This window comes from Ruditapes philippinarum, unplaced genomic scaffold, assembly GCF_026571515.1.
Source record: "Ruditapes philippinarum isolate M1 unplaced genomic scaffold, ASM2657151v2 ctg4917_1_1_1_1, whole genome shotgun sequence".
NCBI classification, from domain to species: Eukaryota; Metazoa; Mollusca; class Bivalvia; order Venerida; family Veneridae; genus Ruditapes; species Ruditapes philippinarum.
The window spans coordinates 72,982-85,026 of NW_026864838.1; the positions used below are offsets into that span (position 1 = coordinate 72,982).

At 32.1% G+C, this 12,045-nt stretch overlaps 1 protein-coding gene across 1 annotated transcript; it reads left to right on the plus strand.

Moving 5' to 3' along the window:
- Positions 1–5,685: 5,685 nt before the first annotated feature.
- Positions 5,686–9,460, plus strand: LOC132726986 (sushi, von Willebrand factor type A, EGF and pentraxin domain-containing protein 1-like). The gene is made up of 6 exons (XM_060712399.1): positions 5,686–6,111; positions 6,423–6,602; positions 7,079–7,192; positions 7,570–7,815; positions 8,304–8,507; positions 8,848–9,460. The coding sequence occupies exons 1-6, from the start codon at positions 5,763–5,765 to the stop codon at positions 9,015–9,017; spliced, it is 1,263 nt and encodes a 420-aa protein (XP_060568382.1). The 5' UTR covers positions 5,686–5,762; the 3' UTR covers positions 9,018–9,460.
- Positions 9,461–12,045: the final 2,585 nt, after the last annotated feature.

Below are 12,045 nucleotides of genomic sequence, written 5' to 3' on the forward strand. Positions count from 1 at the left end.
TATGTGAAGAAATTAGACGAAAATCAGAAAACTGAAAAGTATTTACGTCTTATCTCATTTTACAAATCGATCAATGCCTTTGATGTAAAACGATTTCTCATTGGCTATTTCAAAATCAATACAGATGTCAGGTTGTCAATCAAAGTTACGAGTTGCGCCTTGGATATTTCTTCCAAACTTAAGTCAGGAATTGGCAACTTGATAAAAGTGAATTAAATATATTATAACTCTGATTTCACAAAGGACATGAAGCATTCGGCACATAAATTGAAATTATATTTGTTCATTTGTATTATTGATAAAGTATGCGAAGTTTACTTAATTTTGACTATATTTGACTTGCTTTATCAGAGAAATTCATTTATAAAATACAATTACATTATACGCCTTGCAAATATGGTGCGTCCAATAGTAGAGTTAGTTGGGGAAAAAATCAAAAATGAAAATAATGACAATCGTTCCGTGTGATGAAACTTCATTATTTAAAACAGTTCATAACGCCGCGTTTAAACAGAAAACATACTAAGACTACCCCAGAATTAAGACCATCTATATTAAGAAATATATTCTGCAGTCATCACATTAGATATTATGATATGCTGTTATAGTAGAATTTGAAGGTCATAATACACATTCTTTGTTCATACAAAATGACTAAAATACCACGGTCATAAAATATGTAAGCAATGGTAAGAATATTCACAAACATGACAACCCCGCAATTAAAAATATCTGATTTTTTTAAAGTTGACTTGAATAAAATAAAGTACATACTCACCCTGGCATGGAATTGTGGAATTGTTGTTGTAGCTGTTTTATTTTTTTTGTTTGTTTGTCTGCTGGTATATTTTTTATTTCTATTTATTTTTTCAATTATTTTTTCTATTTTGGTGGTGGTGGTGGAGGAGAGGGGGTCAGAACACGTTTTTTATCCACAATGTTTTGCTCATTTAAACGTAAATACAATAGCCGTATCATCTTGCCTTTGGAATACACGCTAGAGGTTGGAAATCAAAACCCTCAAATGCCACTTAATGTAATATCGTCATGGATTTTAATCTAATCCAAACAGTGTGCGCTAGATTTAAAACTTCCCTCTCCAAAATCATTGGTTAAGAAGACATTCAGTATTTCCATGTAAAGTTTATTTATTTAAGATAATACTTATTTATTTAAAATGTTTATATTTCTATTCGACGACATATATCTCCATATTTGGGTTTTTATCTCTAGTTTGAATAAACACACAGGGTTTAATAGAGTTACTGTATTAAGTCCCCTGGGTAAATAAAATTCAGTGATATATCTTTCTTTATAAAGTAACCTTGTAATAGAAAGAGCACCGAAACACGAGGCTATCTGATTTGTACGAGGGGGCGTAGCCCCCGAGTATAAATCAGATTGCCGAGTGTTTTGGTGTTCTTTCTCTTTTGTATCATAGTCAAACATAAAAGCACGTTCCCTGTATCACAATATGAAACCCCGGCAAAAATGAACCAATGAACGAACATCTGGATATGACATTTCTGTCGCTTCCCTTTCTCTGCCATCACAATATGTAAACGCCAGCAAAAATGAGCCAATCAATGGGCATGCTCTGGAGTGCGGGTAACTAATACCCGCACTCCAGTTAACGCACTGTGCATGTATATGTATACGATTTAACCCTGACACATTTTCAACAGAAAGGTCTCCAAACTATGATACAAATAAAAATTACATACCCTGCTTAGATACAATTCAGTGACATATCATTTTATTGTATTGCACAGCTCAGTTTTCTGGATTATAAAACCGATAATAAAATAATTAATTCGTTTATATCATTTCTTTTTGTTCTCTTTCCATGAATCAGCTTATCATTTATCTATGTTTGTTCAAAAAAGCTAACTTCCTGAGCTTACCATAACAAGTTGTGTACCAAAGTTCAGGTTCTTTGAAAATTGAAAGAGTTAATTATTTTTACCATTATGCCGCCAGGAATCGCAAAACGGTTACGTGTTTTAGCGCTGTTCGATTACGAAAAAAAAACAACCAAAAAAACAACCGATATTTGATTTTGTACGTTTCAATTTATTTATAAATAACGATACTTTATAGGGTTAATGATATTGATATACATGAATGCTTAGTATAAATACAAAAAAAAAAGTATCGTTATGTAAAGAATCTTTTTGGACCCATAAATTAAATACTATGATTCCAAATGGACTAAATAATAAAGTATTGTTTGATTTATAATGCGTTACATGAATATTAATATGTTTGTCTATTATCTTATTTTTATTAACACTGTCTAATAGACATCTGTATCACTGTTGATCCATTTTAATTCATGTACAAGCTTTATTTATAGCATAAATATTTGTTTCTACATGTTATCATAGTTTTGCCGCTAAACGCCATAACGTTTTTCGCGCGTTTAACGCGTTTTACGTTATGACGTCGCTTCCGGTAATTTTATTATGTTTTGCACTGATGAAGGCATATAGCCGAAACGTATGCAATAAAAATTAATTACTGAATGTTCGTGTTTGTGTGGCTTGTCTGTTTAGTATAGTAAGATCAATTGAAAACTTCAAGACATTAAATTCTTATTGTACCATAGCAAATAAAACATACTTTTAATTAAATAAAACGTCTGTTAAATCAATTTATGATATATCTTTTTTTCTTTCTAAAAGATTTTGTCGTGTAAATTTATTTTATTGTACTTTGATTTTGTGCTTCTTATAAGTCATAACTAAAAATTTCGACGCCAAATTATGTTCAAAAACTATGTATTTGTAGCATTTATTAGATATTTCTTGCACTTGCTCAAGAAAGATGTGATATAAATTGAAATGGATTTAAAAGAGAAAACATTGTAGTCTTAAGTTATTTGTTGTCAATGTGATAGATTTGTGTGCGGTCAGTCTGATTTTGCGATGAATAAAAGACAAATAAATTTACAACAGTCCAATGTTAGTTTTAGAAATTTTGGAAATATTTTTATTTTTGTTCCTTTTTGTAAAGTATTGTTTAATACAAAAGTAAAATATCATTGAAGTAGTACTAGTAATCAGGAAAGAAAAAGAAACAACAAACAAACAAAATAAAAACAAACAAACAACAAAATTTAAATTAGCAGACATTTACTTCAAGTCAGGCAAAATGAGGAAGTTTAGGCCAATAAGTAATCTTGCAGTACGTCTGAGTCTGTCGCGAATCAGACGATCTCTTCTTGTTTATCTTTGTATATCAATACAAATCTTAAGCATAAATGAATCAAATTCTTCCAAATTTTAATCCATGCTGTCCAATAAAACTCAATATAACTGGACTAAAGTCCGTTCCTGACTTTTGATGTTTTATTCAATAATATTTAACCTTGTGTTTACCCCAAATATTTATCTAAACAGTGATAAGAATGTATTAACAATTTTTTGTATATTTAAATAGATTTTGAAATTGACCAAATTATCATGGCATCACTCAGGTTCTGTCAAGATTTAAAACTTTTGAGTACACATTTAAGTCAACAAGGAAGTCTGTATACATTCCAAACTATGTAAAAAGGCGATTTGTCTGATATATTCTACGGATATCTTATCTAACAATTAATACAAATTTTCCACTGACTCATGAGCGCCACTACACTACGAAATTGAAAAATAAACTTTAAGGAACTCCACTGAGGTTATTTTTACATGAATTAAAGGACTGGAAACATTTTATCAACTCTTGTTTTCAATTTAATAGAGGATATTTGTTTAGTTCAGTGTAAGATCGGAATATATTTCACCGAGTGAGCACCAAAAGGTATATTTCACGAGTGGCGCAACCACGAGTGAAATATGAACATTTGGTGTTCACAAGGTGAAATATATTTTAATCTTACACTAAACTAAACAAATTTTCTTTTTATTACATGCAAAGAAACGTTTTAAAAAGACAATAAATCTAATAATTAATGAAAAGCGCGCCAAATAATAATGCAACGTGACGTCATTTACGACGTCACGTCATTAAGTTGGTACCCAGTACTGTGCACGCTGGTATTTCACTGAAACAACGTAAGGGGCTTAAATTCAAAACAATGAAATTATCAAAGTGGTAATTTCACTGTTTCAAACAGTGAAATTACCAGTTTTATATCACTGATATATTTCTATAAACCACCGAAAAGCATGTAATAAATGTATATCTTGCCTAATAACTTGTGAGCAAAATTTCCGTTCATTCCCTCCCTCCGATTTTTTTTTCAGACAATTTATTATTATTATTATAACATAATGAGCAAAACACTAAACACGTTGCAATGCTTTCCATTCAAAACCGGCTAAAATCTGGTGCAAAAAAAAAAATTCGTCGAGAAATCTTAAGGCCTTAAAATAAAAAAAAAATTAAAAAACAATTCGATTTTCAATCTAATCTGGGTATACTTCTTTATCATCTTTTGTCAGATTTTCCGATTTTAAGTGCAGCTACAATTTCAAATTTAAATCCTTTAGATTTTGAACCCTAGTCCTGATGAATTTCAAAATAAGTGAAATAATCAAATACTGTACAATTTAATTGTATAGTAACTTTATATCAACAAGCGTAAATTCAGTCTTGCTCTATACGATTTGAAATTATCAGAAATTGAATGTTCGAGTTAAAAAAAATTGTTAATATCACCAGTTTAATGCAACACTTGTCGAAATAAGTATTAGTACTTATAAAGCTCTACAACCCCGTTAACGATTTTTCATTTTATTTTAGGTTTTGTTTGTTTCACAGTAGCGGCCATATGGCGACTTTCCAGTTTTACTGGTGATGGAAAACCTCAGGAACTAGTCAGGCACGAGTGACACCGACGTTCCGTAAGCTAGCTAATTAGATTTCTTACATTCAATTACATGAAGGAATCTAAAGTCCATGGCGAAATGCGAACGCTTAGCGGTGAAGGACGAGGGGTTTTAAATCGTTTCCTGACGGGAATCGAACCTACAGCGTTGAGGGTCAAGAGGTTTGAAGTCAACGACCCTGACCACTCGACCACGGACGCCCCTCACATAATTATCTTTATAATCTCAGATATATTCTGCTTGTAAATTATATTTCTAAGATAAAACAGCTCTCCATCTCTATCCTAATGGTGTTCTTGTGTGTGTGTGTGTGTGTGCGCACGCACGCACGCACGCACGCACCAACACACACACCCACACACACACACACACACACATGCTTGCTTGTGTGCGTATGCGAGCGCGTGTGTGGTTTTTTCTCCCTCTCATAAAGGCCCTGAATTTATAATTTGGCCATCAGCTGGTGAAAAAAAAATTCAAACATATAGAAATAAAATACAAGATTCGTATTAATTGCCGATAATTTAGAATTTGCAAGTGTTATAAGAAAATGACAAAGCTTATATGAATACAAAAAATACAGAGGCAGTGCAAATTAGTTTAAAGAAAAACTATCCATATACATTGTATCTATACTTGCATGGTTTGCAAGTTTTGCGTTTAAACAATAAACCATCTCGTTATGTTAAAAAAAATTAAAACACATTCGATACAAATGTTATAATAAAAAATGATAAAAATAAAAATGTATTAATTTTGTTAATAATTTCAAAATTTATATTGAACCATTTATTCATTTAGTATTTACTACGTCTTTCATTATTGACAAATCATCGTTCATTATCTAATATCCTATGCGAGGTGTATTAGCCGATAGAGGGCTCACTGATAAAGAACACTAAACTGAAATCCAAATGCGAATCGCTGAATATGGGGGCAAGTTTATTATTTTTCGTGTTAATTTGTGCAAATTTTATAATCAAAGTGGAGCTTGGCGGGGACTGTAGTACCCGCTGTGAATGGTCAGGATGGAGCTCTTGGTCTGAATGTAACAGAAAATGTGCTGGCGGACATCAAAAACGTTCTAGGGAGTATTGCTGCGACGCAGAACTAGAAATTGAAGACTGTATGGCGGCGTGCGGCAAGGATTATAACACAATGAGACGTGGTTTCCGAGAAACTAAGGGCTGTAATGAAGATTGTGATCACGGCGGACAGTTCCTTTTCTCTGGACATTGTCAATGCCCTGCTAGATACCGCGGGACTTGCTGTCAAGATGGTATGTTTAGCAGTCATTATTGTAGGCGTTTATTCTTATTGTCAACTTCAATATTAATTTTATTTTTTGTTTGTTAATTTAGCAATTGTGTGAGTTTGAAATAATTAAACATGTATGTATTGTAATTAAGATTCTAAAAAATCATGGCTTTAAAGTTTCTACTATCTTTCTATATTATTTCGTTTAAGTGGTTATTTGCGGGCAACTCAGTACAACTTCATTTCACTAAAATTTGTTTGGATAATTTAGCAGTAATATTTAAGTTTGAATTAACGATGTACATGAATAGTGGTTACGCTATTTTATTTCAGTGGTTACCTGTGGACAACCCAGTACAATTTCTCATGGTAGTTTCACCGGAAGTGATTTTACCTATGCGGGCAAAATTCAATACACGTGCAACAAGAAGTATAACATGACAATCCCTTCACAATCCACTCGCACCTGCTCGTCACATGGATATTGGAACGGAAGTAACCCAACTTGCTTATGTAGGTAACAATTTGAAGAAACTGATTTATTTTTTCCCTTTTACCTTAACTGCAGCGTATATCTGTTAAATAATACAAATTGATTTTATAATAAGCTATTAACAGTGGACTAGTATAACAAACGAGCGAAAATGATGATTTCAATCATCGAATATTGAATCATTCGTAAGTAAGGTAATTCATAAACCGAGCATTTTTTTCAACACACAAAAAGACTAAACTTAAGGGGAATTTGCCGATCTCGTTTATTGTTCAAATGCTTCGAACCGCGCAGTGCGCACAGTCTGGACAAGTTTTATAGCGTTCGATTATCAATTTTTTAAATAATGTTATACTGAAATCCATAAAGCTTAAGCTTCTGCTCAAACTTCTGCACTTCTGCTCCAAATTCAGAGCAGGGTAGCACATAAAATATATATCATATTCGTATAATTGAATTGAAGCATAGTTTAAAAGATACATGTTTTACTATTTAGATGCAACTTCGTGTGAAAGCAGTCCATGTAAGAATGGGGCTAGTTGTGAGAATTTGTTGGGTGACTATCGTTGTGTATGTTTGTCCGGGTGGACAGGGAAAAATTGCGAAATTGGTAACTATTTGAAATGTTATTTTCTGTTATTAAACGACGAAGTCTATGCCATTCAGATCAATCTCTCAAGAATGAATAATGTCTTTTGTAAATGGATTATTATTTTGATTCCAAAATAAAGAAATATTTATAATTGAAATATATATGTTCTTGAATTGACCGTGCATAGTTAATAATTGGAATGATGTAAGTATAACCAGTTCAAGTTCCATCAAAAGACCAATCAATTAAAAGTAATGTGTAATGAAAATAACTAAACTGATTAACAAGAGAAACAAAGTTAATGTTGAATCTTTTATTCACAAATCATTAAAATAAGTTCAAAAACTACAACTGTATCTAATGTCGCACACAAAAACAATGATTTTTACTTCAAGATGTGCAACCACCGATTGTCCAAGGATGTCCAGCAGACCGGAATATTGTCACATCAGACTTGACAAGTCGCCAAAACTGGTCTGAACCAAATATCACAGATCCCCACGGTACACAAGTTGTCATAACAAAGAATTACCAAAAAAGTGAATTTGTATTTCCATGGGGAGAGTTTACTATACAATATAGTGCTGTCAAACCTTCCAACGGACTACGAGCGGAATGCAAGTTCAATATCTCGGTAAAACGTAAGTACGTTAAAAAATGACCAGGAAATAGAATGTAGATATCATTCTTGAGTGAAGTTTTGAATAATGAACGGTTCGAGTTCAAATGCACAGGAATAAATTTACAAAACATTTGAACCATAAACTGTGAATTTATATACTATAATCAAAACAAAAGAATATCTTTTTCCATTTTAACAAGCTAATAAAAAAAAAGGAAAATTGATGAGAATACGTTAAACTACATTTGGCGCATAATTAATTTTCCTGACGCCATTCGGGTTATTGATGTCAGACATGCCGTCATATTACGTGCAAGCACGCACTTGTCGTGGTATCGTGGAATGTGTAAATGCACTTGATCGCCTTATCTGTTTGATAGGGAAATATTCTATTCAAGTTTTTACCTTTTATACGAGTCCGTAAAATAATATGAATAAATTTCTACATTTGTCTAAATTCTGAATGTAAAATTGAATATAGACTTTTTTAATTTCCATTTATTAAAGCATTTCCATGTAAGAAGATGGACGCGCCCACAGATGGCATGATCCTCTGTAACGGCTGGAGACAAGATTATTCTCAGGTCTGCGTGTTTGTATGCAAGACGAACTATACTTTACCACCCGGATATAAAGCAGACGACATCTATGTTTGTGGTGCCACGGGTAACTGGCTTCCGGTGAATCCTGTTCCGCACTGTGTGTCCAAAAGTAAGATTCATAATTTATAAATCATATTAATGTACACTGATTAACCCATACCAGTGCACAATAACTATCTTAAATGGACTTATCCATGATTGAGTCTTAATAAGACTATTCATCATTTTCAGGGATATAAATTCTAATATAATTATTTACTGACTGAAAAGCAAACAATAAGGAGAATTATCAGATGATCTTGGTCTGCACTGGTCGCATGTGTTTTTTCAATTGTTCCAAACTAGATTTACTCCTCTAGAAATTTATGAAGGTTAGAATATAGAAATGTTTTACGTTTAGTGGACTTGCATTAAATTTTCACTGTTTCATTTGTATTGTTTCTTTGCAGATCTTTTCCCAGCCAGTCAAGTTAAAAGTTTTTCTACGTGTACTGAACCAGCTGATAAGAAGATGATATCAGAGTTCTATATAGAGTTTTTGAAGAAATCTGCAGTGAACGCGCTCTGTGAACAACACGCAGACGCCTGTGTACCGGACAATGTAGATATTCGATGTTAAACAAGCGCACGCTTTACACCTTTAGAAGTAGCACATATATATACAAACTGGGTGACACTATGATAAGATTTAAGAATATATTCTGCACTAACAGTTTATAAAAAGTGTTACTAATGTTAAATAAACAAAACATTTATTCTGTTATGTGAAGAAAGAAAGGTTATGTATTTATTTTTATTGGTTTGAAATTTTATTTATTTACTTTTTACTTGTTTTACACACTGTTTGAGTATATCGAGTAAAACAAAATAATGAACAAACCAATTGGTCGTTTAACATTTTTATTTTACCCTTTAATGTTTTTTTTTGTGACAAATGTATTAAAGATAGAATGTTTGCTTTTTCAATAGCGTAAGGTAATACACTTTATTATATTAAACTCAATACTATATTACAGAAATTGTTTGAACCCCGTTGAATAAAATAAAAAGATATAACATTTATACTAAATTGAGTTGCTTCTATTTGTTTTTTTCTGTTGTATTTGTTTTTTTTTTCTTGTTTTATTTTCTTCCCTTTTTGAGTTTTGTTATGTTTGTATGTTTGTTAATTTGTTTCTTTGTATTAAATCAAAACGTAACATTTATCGAAAAAAATCCATTCACTTTTTAATGCCCACAATTTTTATATAACAAGACCTCATCATGATAGTTAAAACCGTAAAAAGTCTGTACCCACCGGAGCAAATGAGCAACACAGTGCCAAAAATTCTGCCGCTAGAAAAAGGAGATACAATTTTACTAAAAATATTTTTATACCATTAAAATGGGCAAGAACAAAAGAGTAGGTATAAACTTGGAGTCAAGAAGACATTGAGTGTCACGGTTTATTCAATTTCGCCCATTGTTTTCTTGTTTAGAGCACACGCATTCTCTTATAGATTTAGGGACCATACGCCGCTTTCATGGTACAAACGTATGACATTGAATGTTCCATGGTAACCGCCGCATGAACACATCTGCGGATATTCCTAAATTCGAAATTTCACCATTTTCATGTTTTAATGTTGAATTCTGCTTAAGCGGGGCTATGGGGCGTGGGCGGAAGATTGTACTTTTAAGTACCGTCTATGAACAGCTCTATCAAATCGAACCTGCAACATTTTCATTTTTTTTCCTTTTTTCTATTTGGTGATAAAGGGATTTAACATTGAGCTCATATAGCCTATCGTCCGACAGGCATTATGTTAACTGAGAAATCGATTTACATTACAAAATAATTCTACACGGGATAAGGAAAGAAATGTTTACATTTCCGTGTGACTTAAGAAGTGACATCAGTACACCACGTCATGAAAATAACTCCATTGTCCAATATTGTTCAACGTAATATTTAATCGATTTCCCTTTTCTACAAACATGTTAAAATGAACTCTGCGTGCGTGCGTGCGTGCGTGCGTGTGTGTGTATGTGTGTTCTTAATGAGGGTTCAACCGCTCTATCAGGCACTGAGAGTACGGACCCCGCATTTCTATCCTGTAATGTAGTACATAATAATGTATGCATGTGAACATGAATGTATATCTATTTCCTAAAAATTTGGATAAAAAGTTATATTAAAACGAAGGGCCTGGGATATCACTAACATTATCATATCTTTACGCAGTCAATAATATTAATACCTATTTCCACTTTAATTTGGGAATACATTCTGGGGATAAGTAAATGAATTGACGCCATTTTGTGAACATCACATTTGGCGTAATTTGACATGTCAATGTTCCGAATGAATGGTTTTAGCCTTATTCAATAAGACATTTATGCGAGTAAAAACATCAGAGGATAAAAGAGGGATGGAGGTGCGGCAAAAATGTTTCATATTGATTATCATCTTTAGTATGACACGTTGTTAATGATTTTTGGTTTACGTATGTGATAACTATTTCCTCTAATCATGTTGAACAAAATGTTGACTTGATAAAACTTTTAAGATTTATGCAATTCTTACATAAATTCCATATTGATATGTAAACAAAGAACATTTTATATTTTGGACATAAAAGATATTCATCAGAAATGCCCTTTTTAATATATGTTCTTTTACAGAAACAAACAGGGAAAGCACAGAGGAAATAATGTGCGGTAAAGTTTTGTCGCCTCGAATTAATACAAAAATAAACAAAACATTAACTCGTTTCTACTAGATGATACAAAGAATTGAACACCCAAGTAATATATGGCCACGAGATAATTAATAAATTCGTGCGTGTTCCCATTGTGCTTCAAAAATCCTTAATAACATGGAAGAAGAAATACAAACAATGCATTCAAAAAAACGAAAAGAATCTTTTTTCTTAGCAAATACATTGTTGTTGGTTTACTGTTCCCTTTTGGACACCTGTTTTAAACAACCGCTAACTGCTTCAAAGAACTTTGGCGTGCTTATTTCATTGTTACTTATTGAAATAGTGTGACGGTTAAAGTCATAATGTCTTAAATTATGGTCTTATGCAATATCCTTAAAATGGCTTGAATATGTCACCCACAAGCATAAACTTAACATAAAACTATTTATTTTATATGTATATCTTATCAGAAAAAAATGTGTTTATTGGAATGACTGTACAGAACTTTATCTGAAGTATCAGGACATTATAAAGTCTTTGATGTTAAAGTTATATAAAACATAAGATGTTGTAAATAATTTATGACTCCTTTTGAATGTTCTTTTAATCATTAAATTTGGTTTCGAGATACAATGTTTTTACATGTAACCAGCCTTTTGCTTTAATATTGTTTTATGTTTGATCGATGTTTACGTAGGTCAGCTAGCATTAGTTGTGTTCCGTTTTACATCACATAAATTATACACTCATCCCATATGTTTTATACAACCAAACGATTCATTTGGCGTACATATTTAAAAAATAATAGAGATAACAAAATTCTTTCAAATATGAACATCTGCACGTATTCTCAGAAGCAATTTTAAACTAAATAAAAAAACTCTAAGAAAGAAAATTCTCCCACTCACTCAATACTTACTCAAAGGTTAACATAATTTTAAACTTTGTTTCATTATGATTGCA